Source organism: Leopardus geoffroyi, chromosome E2 (assembly GCF_018350155.1).
Source record: "Leopardus geoffroyi isolate Oge1 chromosome E2, O.geoffroyi_Oge1_pat1.0, whole genome shotgun sequence".
NCBI classification, from domain to species: domain Eukaryota; kingdom Metazoa; phylum Chordata; class Mammalia; order Carnivora; family Felidae; genus Leopardus; species Leopardus geoffroyi.
The window spans coordinates 33676914-33704044 of record NC_059335.1 but is presented as its reverse complement, the minus strand read 5'-3'; the positions used below and the strand labels follow the sequence as shown (position 1 = coordinate 33704044).

General features: G+C 41.9%; 1 protein-coding gene across 1 annotated transcript in view; it reads left to right on the top strand.

Annotated features, from left to right (window-relative positions):
• The first annotated feature begins 3490 nt into the window (after positions 1–3490).
• The window catches only part of AMFR (autocrine motility factor receptor), a 44549-nt gene continuing 20908 nt past the window's right edge, over positions 3491–27131 (top strand). The window contains exons 1-8 of the mRNA XM_045442798.1: positions 3491–3930; positions 12708–12800; positions 16373–16537; positions 17819–17971; positions 20751–20791; positions 20956–21088; positions 23955–24088; positions 24955–25065. Of these exons, the coding sequence (XP_045298754.1) occupies positions 3676–3930; positions 12708–12800; positions 16373–16537; positions 17819–17971; positions 20751–20791; positions 20956–21088; positions 23955–24088; positions 24955–25065 (1085 nt within the window). The 5' untranslated portion in view covers positions 3491–3675. The remainder of the gene's footprint in view (positions 3931–12707; positions 12801–16372; positions 16538–17818; positions 17972–20750; positions 20792–20955; positions 21089–23954; positions 24089–24954; positions 25066–27131) is intronic.

The window sequence follows — 27131 nt, the reverse complement described above, 5'->3', positions numbered from 1 at the left end:
CTGTGTAATGTAATTTCAGCATCTTAAATAGCAACAGCGTGCCCAAAAGATGGGAACGGGTGTGTAATAAAACCACAGCCGTAAGATTTTATATCTGAACAAAAGTTGAATAAAACCTGATAAAGTTACTGTAAGACTTTTCTGAAAATTTTACTGCTTGTGTATTTTATGGCAGGTACCAAAAAGCTGTGAAGAATTATGAAAGAAAAGCCCCAAATTGAAATATGTCCATTAACTTCTTCACCTACAACTTGAGTTGGTTATTTTTCTCCCTCTGCTAGATTTAGTAGAGGGACACATTGGTCTCGCTAATGAAACACCAGAATTCTGTGGGAGTATACTTAAGGCTACTGGATTAGATAATGAAATTCAGTTTCTAGGATGTTGAGAATCTTCAACAACAACAAAACTACTCAGCCTTTCTCACAGTACGGTGAAATCAAATGAAGTCACGAATGTGAAAGGATTTCAGATATTTAAAAAGAGTAAATACCAATAATGTGTCTAGGTGTGAATCTTAATTTACACAAACTGGTTTGTCTGAAGTGATACTTTTAAAAAAAATTTCTTTTAACTCAAGCTAAATCACAGTTACCATCTTATGAAGAAGGCAGAAAATTCAGTCTTTTAGTCATTATTGGGAGACTTTGGGGCCCAAAGTCTCAGAAGAATACAGAAAGCATAAATGGTACTCTGAAATGAGGGTGGGGGTGCAGAGAGCTCTAGATTCCCTCATGGACTCTACAGACACTTTTGTCTAAGCTGGACCAGCTCTTTAAGGTCTGGTGTGGTTGACTTCCTGCCACATTCGGGCCTGAGGACTTAACTGATAAAGGTAGTCCCTGTACCTATGTTCAGTCTTGCTGGGCACACTAAGTATTTATTGCTCTGTGTTTTGCCTTCTCCCCTGGTCCTCTCAGGGAGTAGGAGACAATGCAAAGAACCAGAAGTGCTGGTAGATTTTAGAAGGCGAGTTTTGACCTTGCTAAAAAATCCTTGAGAGAAGAATGTACAAAAGCCTGGCTACCTTCTTGGAGTGGGAGAGCAAAAAAATGTTGGTAGAACAAATACTAATTATTCTAGTGAAATATTCAGGCACAAACCTTTAACATTTTTTAAAATGCTGGGGCACCTGGGTGGCTCAGTTGGTTAAGCATCCAATTCTTGATTTTGGCTCAGGTCATGATCTCACAGTTTGTGAGTTTGAGCCCTTCATTGGGCTCTGTGCTGACAGTTCAGAGCCTGCTTGAGATTCTCTCCCTCTCTCTGCCCCTCCCTTGCTTGTGTGTGTGTGTGTGTGTGTGTGTGTGTGTGCGCTCTCCCAATAAATAAATCTTTTAAAATGCAAATAAAAAATTATTTCATATAGTTAGGTTAATCTCACCTATTGAGTTCTCAGGAAGTTCAAACTTAGACTATAATTTTTATGTAGTCAGAACTTTTAAAAAGTTGCTATTAAGGGTTTTACAAAGTCATTACAGAAAACAGGTTGTCTAAGGTTTAACACTTCGAAAGTAGTGGTTATCTCAATATAGTTCAAGGAAGAGTATAGCACTTTAGAATTCAGATGGTGGAATGTTGGTGGAATATATATATATACACACACACACATATATATACATACGTGTATGTGTGTGTGTGTATATATATATATATATATATATATATATATATATATATATAGGCAGATCTATTAGCAACCCCCCTTATGGTGACCAGACAAGTTTGGTGTGTGGGATCTTGTTACTGTATTTTGACTTGGATTGAATATAGATGGCCCAGTATTGTGATTTAAAAATCTTGGGAGCTCAAATATAGTAGAATGGTTACTTCCCTGGAAAATATCCTCATTTTTCAAAATAAAGCTTTCCTTTATTTTACCAATAAAGTTGAAAGCGGAGCATCTTAATCAAATGGCTATAGGTGGAAAACCAAAGGGAGCTGAAGCCTAAAATTCATATAGACTTCACATGGAAGAGTGTGTGTGGTGTAAGTAATTTCCCCATCCTCCCAAAAGCCAAATTGTGTTCCATCACAGGCCCTTTAATAGGATGTTTCTAACAATTCCAAAGTGGATGGTAATAACCTTGAGAGAACCTTGTATTCTAATTAATAACCTTAAAAAGAGACCTTGAACATGGTTTAGTCCTTTTCTTTTGAAAGTTTGTAAGATTTAACAAATATATACTGAGCACCTACTCTGGAGCAGGCCCAATTCTAGACCCTGGGGATATGATGAGGAGTAAGACCCTCGAGCTAAACATTTTTTTTGGTATAGCACTTTTTTTTTTGGTCACTGCTTTATTAAAGTGTACAGTGAAATGAATTTTAGTATATTCAGAGTGGTGGAGTCATTGCAATTTTTAAAAATCCGTATTTTTTTACCCCCCAATTCCCTCATCCCTGGCCTCCCCCTCCCCACCACACCCTATCCCACCCCTCCCAGCCAGCAACCATTCGTGTGTTTTCTGTTTCTATACATGTATTTGCGCATTCTGCATATTTCATATAAATGGACCCACAGTGTGTGGCCTTTTGTATGAGGCTTTTACTTATTAGCATGTTTTCAAGGTTTCTCCATGCTGTAGCATGTATCATTACTTCACTCATTTTCATGGCTGAATAATAGTCCATTGTATGGGTTATACCTTATTTATGCACCCATCGCTTGAGGAACATTAGCGTTCGTTTCTACCCTTGGCTGTTGTGAATGATTCTGTTACCAACATTTGTGTACAATTTTTTGTGGAGTTAATGTTTTTCATTTCTCTTGGGTATGTACTTAGGAGTGGAATTGCTAGGTCAAATGGTTACTCGTGTTTAACTTTTTGAGGAACTAACAATTTTCCAAAGAAGCTGCATTATTTTATATTCCTATTTTATATTCCTGGTGTATGAGGGAACACATTTTTATTTCCTGCTGAATTAAGTCCGTTGTAGATTCTGCTGGAGGCTACTAGTAAACAATAAAACCTTAAGATCACCTAACTGGCGATACATTTCAGTCTGTTGATTAATATTCTTTCCTTTAGGGTCTAGCCTCTCTTATTCCCTAAACATCATCTCCTCTTTGGACCACGAGGGAAGCTGCTAGGCCCAGTGGGGTACTCAGGGGTAACCCGCCTAAGCGGAACGGGGTAACTGTTAAGGAAACCCAGGGGCGAGTGTCCGGGTCCCCGCGCGCTGCGGACTCGCGACGCTGCCTGGGCTCGACCGCCCGCCGGCGCCGTCAGGCCCGCGTGACGCTCCTGCTCTGCCGGCCAGGCGCCCTGAATGTCCGCGGGCCCGGCCCGGCTGGGGTGTCGGCGGATAGGAAGGCTGGGTGCTGGGCCCCAGAGCCTGTGGCCGGGGCCTTCACCCGCTCCGCGACGGCGCGACTGCTGGGGGCGGGGGACGGAGGCCGCGCCCCCGCGCCCGTCCCGCCCGCGCCCCGCTGGGGGCGGCGGCCCGCCCCGAGCCCGCCGAGGCTCTTCCGCGCCGGCAGGGGCAGCAGCGGGAGCGGCGCGGGGCGGAGCGGCGCGAGCGGCCAGGAGCGGCCCGGCCCGGCCCGGCGCGGCGGCGGCGGCGGCGGCGGCTGCGGCGACGCCAGAGCCCGAGGGCACCGTTCGCGAGGCCGCCGCGGGAGCCCGGCCGCAGCGCGGGGAGGCCTGGGGCCTGGAGGCCGCCGCTGCCGCCATGCCGCTGCTCTTCCTGGAGCGCTTCCCTTGGCCCAGCCTCCGCACCTACACGGGCCTCAGCGGCCTGGCCTTGCTCGGCACCATCGTCAGCGCCTACCGCGCCCTCAGCCAGCCCGAGGCCGGGCCCGGGGAGCCCGAGTCGCCAACGGCCCCGGTGCAGACGGAGGCGGCCGCGCCCGCCCGGCCCAGCGCCGGCGGCCCCCGGGCCCGCGACGTGGCCCAGTACCTGCTCTCGGACAGTCTGTTCGTGTGGGTGAGCGAAGCTGCCCGGGCCGCCGCGGGGGGGGGAGCGGGCGGGGGGAGGGGCGCCATGTCACCCATTATGTGCGGGGGGGGGCGTGGCTGGGCCGGGGTCGCCTCCCTGGGGCCCGGGGTGCGCGGCCTGGGGGGCGGGGCCCTCCCGCCAGCTTGCTGCCGGAGGCTGAGGTGCTGAGGTGGCCCGGGGTGGGGGTGGGGGACGCGGAGAGATCAGCCCGCCCGAGAGCGGGGGCGACCCGAGAGAGGCTTGAGGACGGGGCTCGTGGAGGTGCGGAGGGCGCGAGGGCGCGCGGTGCAGCCGGAGGAGGGGAAGGGGCGAGGTGCTGGGACGGGGGGAGTGACTGAGGGACCCCGGGACGGAAACTCGAAGCCCTCCAGCAGCCGGTTACCCCAGTGGGCCAGTGAATTGTGGAGGGAAGTTGAAAGGCTTTTCTGACTCGGTCGGCACGGAGTGTTGTTAGCGGGTTTCCAGTAAAGAGGAGGGGGCCGAGGCGAATCAGATGTTGGCTTTGGGACAGCTGTACACATTTGGGTGTGCTGGGACATTTCTTTCAGGAAGGAGGCCGGCTCCCACAACTTTTCTCGGTTTGGCCATTTAGGATGTGATTGTCCTGTTTGGGTCAAACACACACACATACAAACCGTGCTTCCTTTCCTGTTGCTTTTACCTGATGATTCGTGACGGTTTCCTTTGATGTGTGAGGGCAGTAAAACATTCGGAGTCAAGAGCAGGCTCATCGTTTTCACTCCGGATCTGTCCATTTAGTGATCCATGTTACAACAGGGTTTTCAGTTTGTCTGTCAATGCAAGATAAGCAGCACCTACGAGCCATAAGTGCTGGTTTCGCTTGTTAGGACAGATAATTTCAGGCTGGGCAGATCAACAGTATTTTGACTAAAGAACTTCGCTTCCACCTTGGCCTTGAATGCCATGTATGTATACACACAGTGATCAGAAAAGTTGCTCCAGGATTTAAGTCTGTCACTTGGGTTTGCTGTGGTGTCTTGGGGCTTGTCTTCTGCAGTTCCCATTTGGGGTTAAGAGTAGGCTGTAAATGACTAAGATTAATATTCCAAGGATAGAGAATGATCTACAACTCATTTGTTATAATTAATCCCTTTGTGCTTCATCAGGAAGCAGTGGGATTTATGAACTCGGGGGGCTGTGGATTACGTCTCTTGGTCCTTCTGATGAAGAGATTAGTAGAAGGCAGTGAAGGGTGAAGTTTTCTTCTTTCACTGCTGTGTACCTGAGGTGGGTACTGTGTAAACAGTAGAGAAGAAGGGAGAAGAGAAAGAACTCAACTCCCGTCTCTCGTCTTATCTCAGATCTATTTTTTCGTTTGAGTTAGCAGGTAGACAGCTTAAATCGATGTCAAGAGTACTTCTGGCAAATGTCAAGATTAAAATGCAGTCTTTGATATAAAAGACATAAATAAGAAGGAACCACTGTAGAATATAGCAGCTACTAGCATTGTTTAACGATTTTTTTGCCCTCCAGGAGATTTTGTTTTTACAAAACCTGTGTTCAAATTCCAAGGTTAACACCTCTTCATTAAACATTGCATAAAGCCTGTTGATTTTCCCACAGAAATTATTTCTTTTACGAACATAGCCATTTTCCCCCATCTTTTTCATTAGAGGTCTTACCTAAAGCAGATTTATCATTCCTTCCTAATCTGATGATTTTTTTCCCTTTTTCAGTTGATCTTCCTACTGTTCTTCTAACATCTTTCCTCATGGTTTTCACACTTTGATGCTGGTCTTCCTTGGTTTCTCAGACCCCCTATAAGTTTTCCTCATCACCCATTGCATAGTAGCTGAGCGGGACTCACAGTCTTCAAAGGCCTGCTTCCTTGGCCTGACAGCATTGTTGAGTGAATATAAGGTGGGGCCTTGGTCCTGCCCAAAGACATTCAGATTCAATTTTTTAAAAACCAAGCAAGACAAAACAAAAACTGATCTTTCTGCCAGTTTGCAAATCCTGTTAGCTGCTGTTTGTCTTATTGGAATCTCTAAAACTTCTCTTTGTGAGCACCATTTAAATCAGTATAGGTCTGATAGCATCTCAGGGCGTTTTTGATTAACAAACTCAGCTCAAAACCTTTCAATGGTACCATTTTTGGGCACTCTGGAAGGCATAGCTGTGAACTCTTTCCCCCTTCCCTCAAAGCAGTCCGTATACAAATAAAGCAAAATTTGATGAGTGATAGTAGATATATAAAGAAGATATGGCAGAGTCTGGGGGAAGGAGAAAGTGATGCCTAGGGGAAGGATGCGTGGAAGATGGTGTTTGAACCCAGCCTCGGGAGGTGAGAAGGATCTGAGCAAGTAGCGGTGTGTGTTCCAAGTAGAGAAAAGAGCCTGTGGAGCTCAGACAGCATATGAAAGGTAGTGCGCGGCCTATGCAGAGCAGCCCATAAACTGGGCTCTTAAATTAAAACTCCGTTGGGTCTTATGATTAAGAGTGAGTTTGGGAAAGTAAAGGGGACACCCAGGAGTCACAGGAGGTGGGCGAAGTGACCAACCCCTCTAAAGTTTAAACATGTATTTCTCAAAGTGTGGACCTGTGGGCCTCTGGCAACCTGGTACTTGTGAGATACAGTTTCTCAGATTCTCTCTAGGGATTGATTCAGGGGGAGGGGCAGAACCTTGGAGTCTTCATTTTGATTAATGTTCCAGGTGATTTTAGGCACACTAATGGTTGAGAAATGGATTAGGGAGAATAGGATGTGGGGCCAAGGTCAGATTATGTAAACCTTGACAGCTCTGTTAAGGAGTATGGACATTATTTTGTGGGCCATAGGGTTTAAGTGGGGGTGGAGGGGAGGAGGGGCTGGCATGATGAGGTGATTTTCTCAGGAGCGACCTGTGGCAGCAGTGGTGAGGACCAAGTCATGTAGAATGGGAAGAGGCCAGGAGATGGCCTCCCCCAAGGGGGGTATCTCCAGGCGGCCCTCTGGGGTGAGCATAACTGTTTCGAGGGGAGGCTACAGGGTTCTTACCCTGGCAAATCCTAGGGATGATGGGATCACTTGTTTCTGCATGTCTTTCTAGAACTTTCGTTCTAAAGTTTCATTTGAGATTAGGTTTCATTATTTATTTCTAGGCTTATTTTACACTTTTCAGATGTCACTTCCCTTATTGATCCATTCTGTTATTGTTTTGAATTGTACAGGTGTTTTTGGCTTTTCCTCTTCTTTATTCTTGTTATTTTCATTGTATCTCCTTCCTGTTTTTTTTTTTTTTTTCTTTTTCTTTTTTACAGATCTGCTTCTAAAATTATGAGAGCAGGACATGGTAGAATGGAGAAATGGAAATACAAAATAAGTGTTAAAGTTCTGACTTAGTTGTATGCAAATCAAATAATTTAAATAGAAGTCTCTAGGGGGAAAAAAATCACCAAAAAAACGAAAATGGAGAAAAGTGACCTGACCGCTATGATCAGGGATGGGCAAACTCCAGTGGCCTATTTGGCCTGGCCCATTTTCTACAAGTCTATTAGCTAATGATGATTTTTATATTTTTGTTTTATTTATTTATTTTAGTTTTTATTTGTTTTTGAGAGAGAGGAAGAGAGAGTGGGGGAGCACGTGGGAGGGACAGAGAGAGGAAGACAGAGAATCCCAGGCAGGCCTTGTGTAGGCAGTTGCAGAGCCCGATGCAGGGCTCCACCTCATGAACCATGAGATCATGAGCTGAGCTGAAATCAAGAGCCAGTTGCTTAACCGACAGAGCCACCTAGGTGCCCCTGATGGTTTTTATATTTTTTTAAGTTTTTTGTTTTTTTTTTTAGAGGGGAAGAGTATGTGACAGAGAGCATGTGGCCTACCAAGCCTAAAATATTTATTGTCTGATAGCCCATTAGAGAAAAAGTTGCTGACTCCTGCTTTAAAGAGTTCATCTTCATATAATTATGAAACTCCAGAACTGAAAGTAATTTATTAGGTTTGAGTCTTTATGAGTTGAATATTCCAAAGAAGTTTGGAGAAAAATGTTAGCTTTAGAAATGTTGGGGCAGCTAGAGAGAAAGACTACACTTTTAAACAAGAGGATATTAGCCTAGATAAACAACTTAGAAATATAGAAAAGATCCTCAGGGTGAGGAGGAGAAAGAGATGATTTGATTGCTTGCTACGTGTATGATGAGTATAAATAAACTCACTTGTTTCCCCGACATTGTGAAAAGAAGAACATTATCATCCGTGTAATAAAGGGGGGGTATGCATCTTTGCATTTTGTCGAGTTTTATACTGGTCACGGAGAGCCTTCAGAGAGAGAACATATTCCACTTGTCCTTATAGAGAAGAGACAGACAAATGGTGTGTGGGGGTGGTGGTTAGTACTGGTGTTAAGTAGGAGACTAAGAAATACCATATTGATCCTGGCCTGGAGACCGTTCCTGGTAGCTTAACTACATTTTATCACAAGCTTATAAATAACACCCCATTGGTGGCCAGCATTTTATAGGATCAAAAATACCTCCAGAATTACACAGTGATAAACATGGCTAATCTGTTTGTTATTGCTTGCTTCTCTTTTCCTCTCAGGGCACACTGTCTTGTAATTTCGTTTCTGTTGTTCTCAAGTAGCATAGCAGAACCACTGTGGGAGGGGAATTTTCTTATGGGGCCTTAAGAGGAATTACATTAAGCCTGATTAAATAGGTGTTCCTCGGGTCACTACTGCCTTGACATTTTCTGTCGTAGACTGCTCAGGAACACACCTTATTTTGTGTAGACTAGATACAAAATAAAGAAGTTTGGTGAGGACTTAAAGAATATTATTTAAAGTTTTTACATTGCTGTAGATACGAGAAACATTTCTGAAGCATTTTAATATAGTAGAAATACCCATGTAACAAGATAATTGAGGCCACCCCATTTGCTCAGTCTCCCATCATATGATGAGAAAAATAAATGTGGAATTTCAGAACTGGTCAGAAAGTTTAATAGACTCTAAACTTTAGAAAAATCAATTAAAAAAATAATACATGATCATGGTACAGAAGTCAAAAGGTACACAAGTGATGTACAGTGAAAAGTAAATCTGCTTCCCTTTCCCAGAAGTGGCCATTACCACTTTCTTGTAATTAGTGCTAGTGTTAAGTAGAGGACCGAGAAACACCCAGGTGATTAAGTCCTTGGCACATTGCGCATCTACAGTTATACAAGTATGTATGCGTGTCTGTATGCACATGCTTTCTCTTTTGCATACAGGCAAGCATATAATAGTTTTTCTACACCTTGCTTTTTTCTCAGTAAGCAAGTGATCTTGAAGGTTCCATACAGTATCCGTAAATAAAAAGCTGCTGAGCCAGTTTTCCTGGCTTCATTGTATTCCACCAAATGCCTCTTTCAGTTTGTTGAACTTGTCTCTCTGATGGACATTTAATTGTGTTCCATTTTTCTGCTGTCAGTCAACAGTGCTCCAGTGAACCCTTTATCCTTACAGTCAAGTTTGGATTCTGCCTGCAAGGAAAAACTAGCTAGCTGCACAGAACAAATAAAATGAAGTTAGTACTTTTACTGTGGTCTGTGTGGATAAAGGGGGTCAGACTGGGCTTGCTAGAGGTGAGCTTCGTTTTGATTATTGGAGGTGAGAAGGTTTGTCCTGGTTCTGTGGATTTACATCTGGGCTAAAGTGTTTCTGTAAGAATATTGCTGGTGACCTAATGGGATCTGATTTGGGATTTGCTTTAATGTATTGATTTAATTTTTTAGAATGCCATACTTTATTTTAGTTAGAAAATACCACTTATCCCCAATAGAAAGAAATTGTCATTTCTTTATCTTTGTCTCCTATTCAGAGGCCCAGGAACAAATGATTTTATACAGTGTGCAGTTTAGCAAATGCTCACACATAGAAGCATGGTAAAAAAGTTTTTTTTTGTGTGCAGGTGATTTTTTTTTAATTGAAGTATAGTTGGTGGGATTTGCTTTTAAGTGGAGAATGCTACAATTAGGTTGCTTTCTGTATTTGCACATTTTCAAGGCTTTGTCAATTTTATTTTTTTATTGTTATTTTTTTTAATGTTTATTATTTACTTCTGAGAGAGGTAGAGAGACAGAGTGCAAGCAGGGGAGGGGCAGACAGAGAGGGAGACACAGAATCCAAAGCAGGCTCCAGGCTCTGAGCTGTCAGCACAGAGCCCGACACAGGGCTCGAACCCACGAACCGTGAGATCATGACCTGAGCCACCTAGGCGCCCCAAGGCTTAATCAGTTTTAAAGTTGAGGATTTATTATATATTAAGTAATTTTTCTATAAATAGACAAAGAATAAATAGTTACTAATAATTGTTAAGGTGTTTTTAAAAATACTTCGTTCATCATCTTAAAATAATTTTTAGTTGCTTCCAATTCTGTGTAGCCTGGCTTTCATATAAAGGTCACAAAAGATTAGCTCTTTCTTTTTACATAAATTCCCTTTCTAATATCAGTGTATTTTCTCAAGCCTTTTTTCCTTTTTACCCTGGCTAATTTTTAAATCTTCCATTGAAATTTAAGTAAGACATGATTATCTATGAGTGATGGGATTATGACAGACTCACTTTTTAAAAAAAATGATGCTAATTTTTTGAACTGTATTTTTGAATCTGAAGAAATGTAACAGAAATAGTAAATAATACTTTATTTTTTGTTTTGCAACCCAAGATGTGCTAGAGTGTGCTTTTGGATAGAGCAATGATTACGTGGCCCTCAATTTACTTTCTTCTCCTGCACCGATGGCTCTCCCTGCAGCCTGCTTGGTGTGTTAGATGCTTACCAAGTTCTGTGTCCTGCAGATTCTAAAAGCTCTTTTAATGCAGGGTGCAGAGCTCCCTCATTTAACGTCCCACATGCCTTGAACAAGTAGGTGCTAAATGTGCGGAGTCATTTCTTTATTTGCTATGCCCACCTGCAAAACCAGCAAGAATTCTTTTTAAAAATTGTGTTATAATTAGGTTGGGGGATGGATGTTTGGCTGATTTAAAAAATTCTTTTCAGGGCACCTGGCTGGCTCAGTCAATGAACATGTGACTCTTGATCCCAGGGTCATGAGTTCTAGCCCTGCAGTGGGGGCAGAGTTTACTTTAAAAACAACAAAAAAAATTCTGCTCAGCTAGGAGATGTGGCTTGAAGGGTTATGGTTGCTTTGTCTTATGAAGTTTTTTAAAATTAACACGACCAAGCTTCCCATTGACTGGTTTAGAGTACAATGATAGTGATCTTTTTGACATCTATTTCATCTCCTTGCAAATTAGTATCCTAAGCTATTTGTTGGACCGTTTGGAATAGGGCTGTTCCACTGGAGTCACAAGTTAGGGATATAGGATGTTTTGGATAACTAATTATTTTTCCTGGTTATTTGAAGGATTTAATTACCAGAATAGTTTCTTTTTTCAGCCAAACTATTTTTTTTTTCAGTTCTTTAAAAATATATCACACATTTCCTTGCCCCATTAGTCAGGCAGAATAGGACTAAACATAATTTAACCTTTTTGTAATGAATCAGGACTGCCATTACGTATGTTCTCCCAGAGGGGTAGATGGTGTGACATACTAAGGGGAACCTGAAGAGCTCTTAAGGAGCTTGTTTTTTTATATTACTTCTTCTGTCATCTTTTTTTTTTTTAAGTTCTATAGTATCATTTGCTTCTTTTAAAAGAAGAGGGAAGAATGACCCAGGAAGAAGAATATGGCCACCTTCCTATAAGCTTAATGAATCAAAGCTTGAAGCAGTCTTTACATGGAGTTGGGGTTAATTTCCATTCATTTCCATCTGTTCCATTAATTTCATTTCTCAATAAAAGTCATGTTTACTGTCTTTATCAAGGTCCCTTTGGCTTTTGGGGTCATGCAGAGTTTTAAAAATCATTTGAGCATCAGTGGTGAGATGTGTCCCCCTAGCCTCTTGGTCAAGGGCAGCCAACTCTTTCATTTTGTGAGCATTAGATTTCTTGTTTAGGTGTAGAGATATCCATTCTCTTAATTACCTAAGAAAAGAGAAGATTTCTCACCTCCTGTTGAAGAAGGCCTTGGTTTTGCATTGGTGTCTCTTGGTTGCCTTCCAGTTCTCAGACCCCCTTGCTAGTTTCCTTCTTCCTTCTTCCTGGTTTCTCGATTCCATTACCCTCTGATGCCCCCAGAACCTTTACTTGAAGGCCAACGCCAAGCATGGGGAACATTTATCTTTTGGTTGGCAGATTATCCCATTGTAGTACATTAAAATACATATATACATACATATGTACATATATATATAAATGAGTTCTCTATTTTTTATGGTCTTGTGATTCTTATGTGACTATCAACCCTCTCCTCCTCACCTGCTATTCCTTTCTGCAGGGCAGAGCAAGATATGTAGATGCTGGATTTTAGTTTATGATAACTTCCATTTCTAGCAAAGTTTTCTTCAAAATCTTAATGTGGGAAGTGATGTACCTAGGAGATACGTATGGCTTACAAGGTGCATATAGTTTTATACATTCAGTACAAAGTTTACCACACACAGTTCAGTAAAGACTGAAGGGGAAGGTGGCCTGCTGGATGGTATATTGGGACAGGGCTCTGTGAATTGGCTGCTAAGCTGGTGCCTCTCCTCCCCATTCCTTATCTCTATTCCCACCACCCATACAAGTGTGCCCCTTCCAATATTACTTGGGTTGGTAGGGAACTGGAGAGGCTCAGTCATTGGAAATGATTGCTGAATTCCGAATACAAAATCTTTAGAGCTGTTTTTATTTTTTAGCAGGAGGAAATAAACTTTCTTTCTTTGGTTTGTGTACAGGTTCTAGTAAATACTGCTTGCTGTGTTTTGATGTTGGTGGCTAAACTAATCCAGTGTATTGTGTTTGGCCCTCTTCGAGTGAGTGAGAGACAGGTAAGTCCAAATGGCAAGGATGGATTCTAGTGACCAGATTTTTTTTTTTTTTTTAACTTTGTGTTTGGTATAATTTTAATTTTTTAAAAATGTTTATTTATTTTTGAGAGCGAGACAGAGTGCAAGCAGGGGAGGGGCAGAGAGAGAGGGAGACACAGAATCCGAAGCAGGCTCCAGGTTCTGAACTGTCAGCACAGAGCCTGATGCGGGGCTCAAACTCATAAACTGTGAGATCATGACCTGAGCCAAAGTTGGATGCTCAACCGTCTGAGCCACCCAGGTGCCCCAGTGTTTGGTATAATTTTAAACTTACAGAAAGGTTGCTTGAATACTCTGAAGCACTTCTATACACCTGAATCCAGATTCACAGTTGCCAATGTTCTGTCCCATTTGCTTTAACATTCACCTTTTATTTATATTAAATGTTTTTTTTCTGATCCATTGGAATGTCAGTTGTGGACATCATCCCCCTGTATCCCCAGATGCTTCACTATGTACTTCACAAGAGCAAGGACATTTTCTTATGTGACCATATACTCCCAGAATATGCACGTATAGGAACAGGACGTGCTTCGGATAAAGAATGTGCCACAAGCGTACTGGACAGATTGGCAGTCCCCCAAGGATTTTAGTGTAGAATGTAGAATGGTGTGTTTTAAAATAAGAATTTAGAACTGGCCTTAACACAACACCACACAAACAGAACTATGTTTTACTTTATCTTCCTCCGGTGATAAGGCACAGGAAGCTGCTGCATGAACCTACATTGGTCTCACTTTTTACCCTTTCAACCCAAGTCCTCTATTAAGTCGGCTGAGGTCCTAGTTCACAGCTGAAATGAGGTAACTGTGTGGTTGAGCCCTTGGATGCTGTTATGAGCAGGACTGTTTGTTCTCCCAGAGAGTTTTCATTAGTGAGTATTGAGCACTTTCTCCAAAATATCAACTCCAGAGGTCTCCCAAATGGCATCAATAGATTGTCATTTCTTTGGTGGGATACAAAAAGCTCCTTTTGATGCCTCTTTCTTTTTTCCCTCCCTCCCTCCCTCCCTCTCTCTCTCTCTTTTCTTTCTTTCTTTCTTTCTTTCTTTCTTTCTTTCTTTCTTTCTTTCTTTCTTTCTTTCTTTCTTAAATGTTTAGAGAGAGAGAGAGTGAGCACTAGCAAGGGAGGGGCAGAGAGAGAGAGAGGTGGGCAGAGGATCTGAAGCAGGCTCTGTGCTCACAGCAGAGAGCCTGATGTGGGACTCGAATTCACGAACCATGGGACCTGAGCCAAAGTTGGATACTTAACTGACTGAGTCGCCCAGGCGCCCTGATGCTTCTTTCTTTTTCAAGAAAAACTTTTGATTTGCAGGCCAGAAATTGGTCAGGCCCAGGCAAGCCGTCTGAATGCTGGTGGACTGACCTGGCACCAGTGGACCTGATCTATGGTTTTTGTTTTTCTAAAATGTTAAATATCAGTTCAAAATTTACAGAAAACATAACCTTGGAGCATTACAGAGACTTTTACAATTCCTAGAGGTAATGAACACATTTGTTACTCTACTTTCAGTTTTTTGGTAGACATCACATCTTTCATTTCATTTATTTACTTATTTAAAACTTCGAATATAGGTAACGCACGATGTTACATTAGTTTCAGGTGTACGACACAGTGATTCAAAATCTCTATACACATTATGCCATTATGGTGTTCTCACCACTGTGACGACTTATTTTTTGACGAATGTCATCCAGGGGCGTTTATCAGGCGCCAGTTTGAGTTAGAACTCTGCAGAACTGACACGGGTTTGCTCTGTAGGTGGTTCAAGGAAGCTCAATAAATAGTCACGTTAGAGGCAAAGACACTGAATATTGAAGACGGGGTAAAAATGGATGGAGGTTTAGAACAAGGAATTTTTTAAAAGCCTACCGTGGCACATGTCCAAGCACAGTACACATGTTTAGTTCCTCCCACAATTCTGTGCTCCCAGAGTAATACGGCCCATCTTACGGATGGGGAGACCAAAGCACTGGAATGTTAAGTGACTTGTCCAAAATTGCACAGCAGATAGATGGTGGGGTGAAGATTCAAAACCCAGCATAAGATGTCCTGGGTTCACCTTGTACTTTACCTGTGCCAGATCTGAAAACAAGCCTTCACCAAAGATTCCTAGTTCCAATTGTTCTCTGTGCAAATGTATAGAGTACAGTGTGTAAAAGTTCTCAAAAGTATTCTCTCTCTGTAGTCATTCACTTGTTATACATTCAGACTCCATTATTTCTGTTTCTATTCAGTTTTGCTTGTTTTCTGTTTCAGTTGTTTGAATCTGCGAAACAAATGGTTCAGAACAATTTATACAAACGTACTTAGAAGTCCTATTTCATTCTTCTTTCCTCAGTTCCTACCCCTCCCACAGATGGCTTGATAGTATATTTTAATATCTGGTGGCTAAACTCCCCTTGTTGCCCTTTGTCTTCAGGGTAGTGAAGATTTTTTTTTTAATTTATTTTTTTAATGTTTGTTTATTTTTTAGAGAGGGAGAGAGAGAGCAAGCGTTAGTTGGGGAGGGGCAGAGAGAGAGGGAGACAAAGAATTTGAAGCAGGCTCCAGGCTCTGAGCTGTCAGCACAGAACCCAACGTGGGGCTCAAACTCACGAACAGTGAGACCATGACCTGGGCTGAAGACGGACACTTAACTGACTAAACCACTCAGGTGTCCCAGGGTAGTGAAGATTTTAAAAACTAGCTATCCTCCCTGTAGGTGATGTACTCTCCCAGTGCTCCCAGGAGCAGTACATTTATTAACTTCTTTGTAAACCAGGTGGATGGTACTTACTAGAAACCATAAAAACATTTGTCACCCTTGATTTCATAATGCTGAAGAAATAGAAACTCCTGCAGAGATATTCATTGCAATATTTTTGGATATTGCACAATATCCAACAGTATTGAACGAAGTTGTTTTTATTGTCTACCTGTAACCACCAAAATGGTGTATTCACAGATTATTCTCTGACATTGGTAAGGTTCTCACAATAAGTGAAATAAAGCAATGTACAAAAATTGTTTTTGCACATTAGGAAGAAGACAAGAAAAAAGCATAAAAATGCTAAGGCATCATTTTTGTTTTGCTTTTCCTATTGATTATAGACTGGCCAATGAGCATATGTTGTTTTTTAATCAAAAAGGTGTTAAAAAAAAAAAAAACTAATCTTTTCTACTGTTTAAGAGTCCAAGAGAACAGAAGTATTAAAAATGATACTTGTAGCCTTCACCATTTTTTAAAATTTTGTGTTGGAAGTATGTCATTCTTAATATACAAGGTACTAGACTAATATCACTCCCTTTTACTGGCTAAAATTTTATAATTGACAGGGTTATAATCCAGAGTCTATAAATTATTTTCTAGAAGTCTTAGCGTTATTCTTCAGAGGATTTATTTTTTTCTTTACCTTATAATTTCTTGTGGAAAACATTAGAAAGCTGAATGTAGAATATTTTCTCCAGGGAGGCCAGTTTTTGTTATGTTAACTCCTCGTAAATCAGTTAGATGTAATAGTACTCACCTTTATAAATATTTTTCTTTTCAGCACCTCAAGGACAAGTTTTGGAATTTTATTTTCTACAAGTTCATTTTCATTTTTGGTGTGCTGAATGTCCAAACAGTGGAAGAGGTGGTCATGTGGTGCCTCTGGTTTGCTGGACTTGTATTTCTGCATCTGATGGTTCAGCTCTGCAAGGACCGGTTTGAATATGTGAGTTTTTAGCCATGCTCTTTGCTTGTTTAGTCACAGGTTTGCCAGGTTTGGATTGTGTAAGATGAATGAGCCATAAAGGGCATGTCCCACAGAGGTCTCCAGGCAAGGTTCCTTGATCAGGTAGCCACTGCCTGTTTCATGAGGGACTTCCTGCAGCAGCCAAGGAATGTAGGAACATGTCTCCTCCCCTACCCAATAGCATATTATGTTACAGCCCATGTGGGGTCAGTTCACCTACACAAACTGTTTAGATCACAGCTCAAGGAAAGCTTAATATATAAACTGAAAACAAGCAGCTGTCTTCCAGATATTTTCTGTTCTAGTCTCCTTCCATTTTTTTCCTCTAATTCTTGGAGCTTTCCTACTGACTGGTTTATGCTGTTTCTACCCCTGGGCCAGGACTCAATTAGCTCTCTTGGCTTCCTGGGTCCCGGGAGAAGCGAATCCTTCTTTGGGTACAAGATCTGCCTCTCCACTTCAGAGCTGTGCAGGCGAACCCACACTCCTGAGGGCACCCAAACTAATGTCATGGATCCTGGGGAAATCTCACCTACAGTTTTGCCCCTCAGCTAAACCCACTCTGGGGCCTTATTTGCCCCTGGTCCCTGCGGACCAGATGGTCCTTGCACCTCTGTGTGAGTTCATCTCAGTCTGAAAGCCGTTAAGGGGTCAAGAACAGGAGCGCCCAACCTCCCTAACTGGTTTGTTATCTCCACCCTCCTGCTCAGAGTCCCAGCCCCAGCCTTTTGTTCCTGGCTGTGGCCTCTCCTTGTATACTATTAACATAGCATTGTGATCTAGGCGCTCTGCACCTGGATTACATTTCTGCTGTCCCAGCCCTAAACACTGTAGGAACGTTCTCCAAGTGAATTTTCAGGAGGAGGGCTCTACAGCAAGATCCAGAAAGAAACACAACAGAACATGATGCAATCTGGAGTGCCGTTGAATGTTGAAAAAGAGAATGATATACCCTTGGAAAATTGCTTGGGGAGGCTTATAATCCCACTGGTAGGAGGATCCTGGAGAATTTGAGATAAAAATATAATGTATATTGTTACTTTCTGTAAATTAAGTGATACAGATCTCTTAAATATCGGCTCATACTCATATTTAGGTTGGTTGGAGAATTTTGACTGTCTGTTAGTGGGATGCTTATGGCCACGCAGCTAAGCACAGATTCCTGAGCAAAGACACCAAGATTAACCTTGAGTTTCTCAGTGAAGCTTAACACTGAAGTGAAGAAGAATGAGCTTCCTTCTCCTGTTTTGTACATTTCAGCTCTCCTTTTCCCCCACCACACCCATGAGCAGCCATGGGCGAGTGCTGTCTCTGTTGATCGCGATGCTGCTTTCTTGCTGTGGATTAGCAGTTGTCTGCTGTGTCACAGGCTACACCCACGGGATGCATACACTGGCTTTCATGGCAGCAGAGGTAAGATGTGGATGCAGGTTTTTGCTCTGATCATATTCCAGTATACTTTCAAGGAAGCGAGAGGATCCTTGTCAGGTTATTTTCACTCATGCAGTGACTGATGGATATTTGGTCTTTTGTTGTTAACAAGCATATTTTGAATTCCTTGCTTTTGTGTTGGATACTGATATTGAAGGGAAAAGTGTGTTACTTTATGTAATCCTTGCTACAACGTAATAAAGTAATTATTTTTGCCAACGTTTTTATAGTGCCTATTGTATGCTGGGGATTGCTCTAAATACCTTATGTGTATTGACTCATTTTATTATTCCTGTTTATGAATGGGGAAACAGGCATAGAGGGTGCAGTGAACTGTTTAAGGTTCCAGAGCGGGCAGTGGTGACATCCAAGGTGCCATCCTTCCCTAGTAGGAAGGGCATTATTCCCCCTCAGATGTAATGAACACTGATTGGTGGCGATTAAAAAGGAAATACTCTATAATTGGGTTTTTTTTATATAGGACATAAATTATTTATTTACATAATATTTTACAGAATAACATAAATAAGTTCTTTTTTTATTTTGGAAGAATAATCTGAGATATTCATGTATATTTTAAATTTACTTTTTGAATATACCAGCTTTTTTCATTAGAAATAAAAATTTGGGGGGCTCCTGAGTGGTTTAGTTGGTTAAGCGTCTGACTCTTGGTTTTGGCTAGGGTCATGATCTCACAGTTTGTGAGTCTGAGTCCCTCATCGGGCTCTATGCTGACAATGCAGAGCCTGCTTGGGATTCTCCCTCCCTGTCTCTCTGTCCCTACCCTGCTGGTGTGTGCACGCATACTCTCTCTCTCTCAAAATAAATAAGCTTTAAAAAAAAAAAAAAAAAAAAGAGAAAAATTTTTTGGATGTCCTTATGTTCATTTGCTATATCTGCTTTTTTCCTCAGGCCAAGGGCAAAATACTTTTATCTTTACCATAATTGGTACTATTAATGAAAAAGAATGAAACAATAGATTGTTAAAGCTAATTAACTAATATCAAAACACTAAGTTTGAACTACTGTTTGGGAATTTGTTAGAATAGGGTTAAAGTTTATTAGAGTACCTGGGTCAGTTGGTAGAGTGTGTGACTCTTGATTAGGGTTGTGAGTTTGAGCCCCACGTTGGGGGTAGAGTTTACTTTAAAATATAAGTTAATAAATGAACAAATAAAATTTTTTTTTTGCTTAATAGCATTGATTTCAGAATATAATGTAGTATAAGTAAAATTAGGAAAGGAGCATTTAAGTATTTAGTAAAAACATTTGCAATTCTAGTTGAATAGTTTCTGCATGTGTATATTTCTCTTGAAAATATCTGTTTAAAAGTTTTTTTGCACTGATTTATGTTACTAATTTGCTTTAAATATATTTTATTATAAATCATTTGCATGATACTCTGGTTTTCTTGCATTTTTTTTTTTTTAAGAGAGGGAGTGTGCGTGCGTGTGTGTGTGTGTGTGTGTGTGTGTGTGTGTGGAGAGAGAGAGAGATAGAATGAGAATCTTAAGCAGGCTCCACGAGTATAGAGCCTGATGCAGGGCTTGATCTTAAAACCATGAGATCATGACCTGAGCCAAAATCAAGAGTCAGACACTTAATGAACTGAGACACCCTTTACTTTTAATATTAGGCCAAACTTTGGAAAAGGTATACTTAAAAATAAAGACATTGAAGTTAGGCCTATTGGATTATACTATAGTACATATTTTTATTTTATTTATTTTTAATTTTTTTAAATGTTTATTTTTGAGAGAGAGAGAGAGACAGAACGCGAGTGAGGGATGGGCAGAGAGAGAGGGAGACATAGAATCTGAAGCAGGCTCCAGGCTCCAAGCTGTCAGTACAGAGCCCAACGCGGGGCTCGAACCCATAAACTGTGAGATCATGACCTGAGCTGAAGTCAGATGTTCTACCGACTGAGCCACCCAGGCGCCCCTTGTTTTAGTTCATTAGTATTGATTTTTTAAGATAATTTATCATGTTACAGATTTCATATTTTAAACTTAATCATATTTTTATATTTATAGTATTTCTCTTTGTAAAATACTTTCTATTTATAAATTGGAATTTCCAGATCTCAAACAATGTAATAGTTCTATTCTGGCAGTTTAAGAGGACTTTTTTAAATATCAATTTCTGTGATACAAAGTTCTACAAAGGGCTTATTTTATTTTTTATTTCCTTCGTTCTTCTGTGTGGGCCAAGGGAGCGCACAAAGTGTTATGTCGAGAGCAGGTACTTATCTCAGACTGTGGTACCTAAACTATGCTCGGGTATAGGGTCACCAGGTATTCAGACGCCCTGTGAGGTGACTGATGATGGTGACTTACTGCTGTATAAAATAGAAGTGATTGTCAGACCACTAGCATGAACCTCAAGATTGCAAAAGGCCTCCCCAGGAGATGGACAAGTGTAATTGGTTGTCACCTAGTAACAGGAAAAGGCTTAATAAAAGTTGGGTTTCTAGGTCATGAAAGTATTCCGTGGAAATTTGAAGCAGATAAAAAATACTTGGTAAAACTGTAGTTGAAGCAGGTAAAAAATAGCTGTGCATGACATCCCCAGTCCTTACTTATCTTGTAACTGGAAGTTTGTACCTTCTGACCACGTTCGTCCAGTTCCCTAAATGTCCCTTGAATAAAGCTGCTTTTTAATTGAACTGAGAAATGCTTGTCTCTTATCTGTTTGTAAAAGTAAGTTTGGCCTGAGCAGTTACAAATTTTACTAAAAAGAAAAAATATACCTTTCTTTATAGTCTCTTCTTGTGACAGTGAGGACCGCTCATGTGATTTTACGGTGAGTAGAAATTTGGGAAGGAGGTGATTGAGGTCTATTCATACTGCTGATTTTAAGATATGACCTGAATGAAATCTATACAAATGTGACTGTACTATATCATGCTTAAGCCAAATTAAGTTGTCACAGTAATTACTGAAAAGATTTTTCTCTGTTCATTGCAGATACGTAATTCACCTCTGGGACCTCAACCATGAAGGGACATGGGAAGGAAAAGGAACCTATGTCTATTACACAGATTTTGTCATGGAACTCACTCTCTTGTCCCTGGACCTCATGCATCATATTCACATGTTGGTAAGCTTCCTCAGAAGGAGCTCTAACAGAGAGCAAAGGTTTTTAGAAACAGAAGCCCTGGTTAGTTCATAGCAAATGCACCATTTGTGGATAAAGGATGTAAAGACCATAAAAATAAATGCAGCTGCGCCCCTCTGTGTTTCTGCCACCGGGTGTAAAGCAATGGCGTGCCTCTTCGGCTGGAGCCCGGCCAGAGGAGGGGTTTGCTGTCCCTCTAGGACATTCGGTTAACTCCTCTGACTAAGTCACTGAGAATTCTTCTAATATGAAATTAGAAAGTGTGCTACACACTGTTTCTATGACTTCTATGTAGCAGTTACTTTGTAGGGGATCATGGGAGCTCTTGCAGTGTTAGCTACTTCATGGATTCATAAATTTTCTGTCTTTACAATTAAAAAGAAAGCACCTGTACTTAATTCCTCCTACTTCGTTGTTTACATTTTACTTAGTGTGCAAGAAATTTGAAACTCTGTTTCAATGGTTAACACTTCAGTGAATCAACGTATTTGGTGGGCAGTTGAATTATTATAAGCCTGTTAAAGTTGCATTTAAAAATTACTGGGTTAGACATAGGACATTTCTTTTTCTTTTTCTTTTCTTTTCTGTGCTTGTACCATTTTATTTTTTTTAAATACTTATTTTGAGAGAGAGAGAGCATGTGCTGCATGAGTGGGCGAGGGGCACAGAGAATCCCAAGCAGGCTCCACACACTGTCAGCACAGGGAGTCTGACATGGGGCTGGATCTCAGGAACCTCAAGATCATGATCTGAGCTGAATCAAAGAGTCGGATGCTTAACCGACAGCCACCCAGGCACCCCAACACAGGACATTTTTTTTTTTAAATTTTTTTTTTTAATGTTTATTTATTTTTGAGAGAGAGAGACACAATACAGGTCGGGGAGGGGCAGAGAGAGGGAGAGAGAGACAGAATCCATAGCAGGCTCCAGGCTCTGAGCCATCAGCACAGAGCCCAATGTGGGGCTTAAACCCATGAACCATGAGATCATGACCTAAGCCGAAGTCAGCCCCTCAACCTTCTGAGCCACTTAGGTGCCCTGACACAGAGCAGTTCTAAGTCTGATTTTTGAAAGTAACTGAAAACATATTAAAAAAAAACACGTAGGGGCACCTGGGTGGCGCAGTCGGTTAAGCGTCCGACTTCAGCCAGGTCACGATCTCACGGTCCGTGAGTTTGAGCCCCGCGTCAGGCTCTGGGCTGATGGCTCAGAGCCTGGAGCCTGTTTCCGATTCTGTGTCTCCCTCTCTCTGCCCCTCCCCCGTTCATGCTCTGTCTCTGTCCCAAAAATAAATAAACGTTGAAAAAAAAAAAAAAAAAAAAAAAAACACGTATAGTTGTTTAAATCCCCTCGCCCCGAAACAAATACCCAAAGATAACTGTTAACATTTTGTTTTTATATTCAGGTATATCCAGTCATAAATTGAGATCATATTTTAGACATGCAGTTCACTTTTGCTTTACTTTTAGCTAATGTATTTATCTCTATTGTCCTGTGCTAGCCACAGTTCTTTTTTTTTTAATTTTATTTATTTTTTTATTTTGAGACAGAGAACGTGAGAGCTGTGAGCAGTGGAGGGGTCAAGTGGGAGGCGCAGAGAGAGAAAGAGAGAGTCCTAAGCAGGCTCCATGTTCAGCATGGAGCCCAGCGTGGGGCTTGACCCCACAACCCTGGGATCATGACCTGAGCCGAAATCAAGAGTCGGACACTTAATTGGCTGAGCCACCCAGGTGCCCCTAGCCACAGTTCTTCTAAACCATTTTAATGCCTTCAGTATAAAAATCCCATCATATAGATGTATGATGATTTAACTAACCTTCGTAATGGATGTTTAGATTGTATTCAGTTGTTTCTTATTTTACATCTTTACATAATTTTTTTTTTTATCACATGTTAGTGTTTTTTATTTATTTATTTATTTATTTAAAAAAAAATTTTTTTTTTCAACGTTTATTTATTTTTGGGACAGAGAGAGACAGAGCATGAACGGGGGAGGGGCAGAGAGAGAGGGAGACACAGAATCGGAAACAGGCTCCAGGCTCTGAGCCATCAGCCCAGAGCCCGACATGAGGCTCGAACTCACGGACCGCAAGATCGTGACCTGGCTGAAGTCGGACGCTTAACCGACTGCGCCACCCAGGCGCCCCTGTTAGTGTTTTTTAAAGTTTATTTATTGTTATTTATTTTGAGTGAGAGAGGGGGAGAGCGAGCGAGCAGGGGAGGGGCAGAGAGAATGGGAAAGAGAGAATTCCAAAGAGGCTCCAAGGTGTCAGCTTGGAGCCCAACACGGGGCTCGATCTTACCAACTGTGAGATCATGAACTGAGCTGAAATCAAGAGTCAGTTGTTTAACTGGCTAAGCCACTCAGGCACCCCACATATGAGTTCTTTTAAGGTAGTTTTATCCTGCCTTTTTCACTTATTTTTCCATGTAATTATTCTTTAAAAAGATTATACGTAAAATACAGTATAATGTTAATATATAACTTTATAATAAATGTAATTAGTGGCTACATATTATTACATTATATGAACCTATTTCCCTACTGGACATTTTGCTCATTTCCTGGTTTTATTTTTTATAATTGCATGGATGGACATCTTTGTGCATAAAGCTTTTAAATTTCTGATTAGTACCTGAGAAAAGACAGCTGGTGATAGAATGGCTAGGCCAAAGAGCATGTGCATTGTTTATGGTCTTGAGGTAAATATATGTGCTTGCTTCCCAAAAGATTGTTCTAGTTCAGCTTTTCCAACAGTAAGAGCTTCTGTTGCACGCCTTAACCTTCGTCACTAGCAAGTTCACATTCATTTTATGGTGTATTCTGTTCTCTTTCCTTCTTGTTCAGTTATTTGGCAACATCTGGTTATCCATGGCCAGCTTGGTCATCTTTATGCAGCTACGTTACCTGTTCCACGAAGTGCAGCGTCGGATCCGGCGACACAAGAACTACTTGCGTGTGGTTGGGAACATGGAAGCCAGGTGAGCGAGCCTGAGCTGATGTTGCCCAAGTGCACTCATTTTAGATCTTTCATAGTAACAGATCCCAGGTTACATGAGGACTGCTTTTGTAAGCTATTTACAGAATGGTGAGGAGAAGAAGTGGAGGCTCTGGAAGACTGCTGGGTGTGGATCCCCACGTAGTTGCTGTGTGATTTGGGGGCAACTTAATTTAAATCTCTGTGCCTCAGTTGCTTCCTGTCTAGGGGTGATAGCAGAGCCTTCTTTTTGGAACTGTTGGGAGGGATCCGGGGATAATGCAGGTAACATACTTAGAACAGTTATGGGTATGTAGTAGCTACTCAATAAATATTAGGTGGTTCTTACTGTGTCATTATTTTTATCATCACTATTATTAAGCAGAAGCTTCCTTGGGCTTCTGCCCTCTATTTTATGAAGTGGGTCTCACTTATTCCTTACTCATGTGTGTTTATGTACATACACGCTCTTAACCTCACCAGAGGAGGGACTTACTCACCAACCTGAGGGTAAACCAAGCCTGACAATGTGAGATTAATGGGTATCCTTTTTGTGTCCAGGGGAACAGTTTGGCTGTTTGAGGGGTTTGCCTAGAATGTTCTCTGAAGTCATTTTTAGCTAATGTGTTATGTGGAAGGAATTAAGAGGAGCTGTTGTTAAGACAGAGTTAGTTTCTGTGTATAAGTTTCTTGCTTCAATGGGCTGTGAAGAGAAAGCAGGTGTAATGTTTTTGATGGTCGGGAATGTTTTACAGAACAAGATGTCAGAAGGGGTAACTGGTGTCAGAAGGGCGAAGTTTGTAAAGTGGCACTCTGTGAACGTGTGTGGAATTGACAGAGCTATCTGCCGGGTGCATTCGTCTCTTACAGGTTTGCGGTTGCAACTCCAGAGGAGCTGGCTGTCAATAATGACGACTGTGCCATCTGCTGGGACTCCATGCAGGCCGCGAGGAAACTGCCCTGTGGACATCTTTTCCACAAGTAGGGACAGGTGTCCTATCCAGGGCATGTGGGTGTTTGTGCTTGGCTCACGACCAGTCCTAGCAGAGAGTGGGGATGTTACCTCAGACTGGTCGTGGAGTGAGTGGTGCGGGCTCTGGGGAGCTTTGGGAGGTTCTCCTCTGTCCCTCAGCCTCTTTCCTACACGGCAGGACTGTTCCCCACTCACAAGTCCACCATCTTAATTTCTGGGTCTGCTAATTATCTTCATGCTCCTTGTCAATTTAAGCTCTGAAGTAGAACAGATATGCCTGTTAAGATTTAAAAGAAAGGGATGGGGGTGGGGGAATCCTTGCTTTCAAACAGCTTCTGTGCTCCCTGGGGCAAGAGAATGTGTATTTTTACATTTTTCACATGCACAAAAGCAGCACCACAACAACACGCCAGCAAAGTGGGCTGAGTTGGGGACTGGACCAGAATCACCGAACAGTCCAGAAGAGCTGTGAATGTATTATCAGGGATAACAACACAGCATCTTCAGGAAATCCTTAAGATTGCACCAGTTCTTTGTGGGGACAGGTTTGTTCCTCTCCCAGGGAGTGATCATTTTTGCATATTGGGAAAGTTTTCATCTTTATATCTTTAACCTTCCTTATTTTAGATTACCAAATTGTTTTTCTTTTCTTTTTTTAATATTGGAAGGGGTTTGGAGCTGGAGTATCAGTAACTGAACACATTTATTGATAGAATTTTTTGTGTGCTGGGTGCTGTGTTGGGGTCTGGGAGTGAAACAGCACAGACATGATCTCTGCTTTCATGCAGCTTACAGCCTAATGGAGGAGACGAGCATGAATTAAGCAGGCACGTTTCTGAATGTATAATTATAAATCGAGCTAAGTGCTCTCAGGGGAAGGAACATAGTTCTTTAGAGCTTGTAGCAAAGGAATCTGACTCAAGCCTGGATGAAGTGACTCTTGGTGATGAGTAGGAGTTGAGTCAGCAAAAGGAGAGAGATCCTCTAGATAGGGCAGAATGAGGTGTGTGGAAGGAATGGGAAGAGATTCTATATGCCTGGGGCTTAGATCATAAGGAGTGGCATTTGCTGATGCAGAAGAAGCAGGCAGAAGCTAGACCCTGCAGGGGCTTGAGGGCCAGTGGAAGAGGGGAGAAGTCATCGAAGGGTTTTAGGAGGGGTTGGGGATCAGATTTGCAGCCTAAGAAAATCAGGAGGACTAGTTAGTAATGGCTGCAGTGGTTCGGGTGTATTTTGAGAGTAGCTTGGGCCACGGTGGTGGAAAAGGGTTGGGGAGCAGTGGACAGATCCATCGGATTGGCCGTGAGAAAGGAATAGAAGACTGGTCAGGGATTCTGGTTTTGTGGCTGTGCAGCTACATGTCTAGTGCTGCTGTCAGTTGAGATTGGAAGACCTGAGAATCCACACCTGTTTCTTCAAAGTTGCTGGGAGACAGTTGGGAAGAACTCCAAGAGCGTACGTCGGTCTAGAAGAAACGTAAAGCACAAGATTGGGTTAAGTTTCGGATTTACTTTTTTGATTAGGGCAAAATTCATACAGCATACAGTTAACCATCGTAAAGTGTGCAGTTCAGTGGCATTTAGTGCATTTCACCATGTTGTGCAACTGTCACTTCTTTCTAGTCTCACAACTTTTTCATCATCACAGAATAACACCTCATGCTCGCTAAAGTAATCACTTGCCATTTCTCCTTTCTCCATCACCGGGCAGCCACTCATGTGCTGTCTGTGGATTTACCTAGTATGGACAGTTCATAGGAAAGGAATCCTACGTTTTGTGACTGGCTTCCTTCACTGCGCAGAATGGTTTCAAATCCCAAGTTGCAGCAAATATCAGCACTTCATTCCCTTTTTTATGGCTGAATTAAAAAAATGATAATTTTATAATAATTAAGCAGCTTACCCATTCACCTATTGTTGGGCTTTTGGGCTATTTCTACCGCTTGGCTGTTGCAGATGATGCTGTGATCAAATTTTTAAACAAGTATCTGAGTACCTGTTTTTAATCCTTTGGGGTATACACCTAAGAGTGCAATTCCTGGGTCATATGTATTTCTGTTTTTAACTTCTTGAAG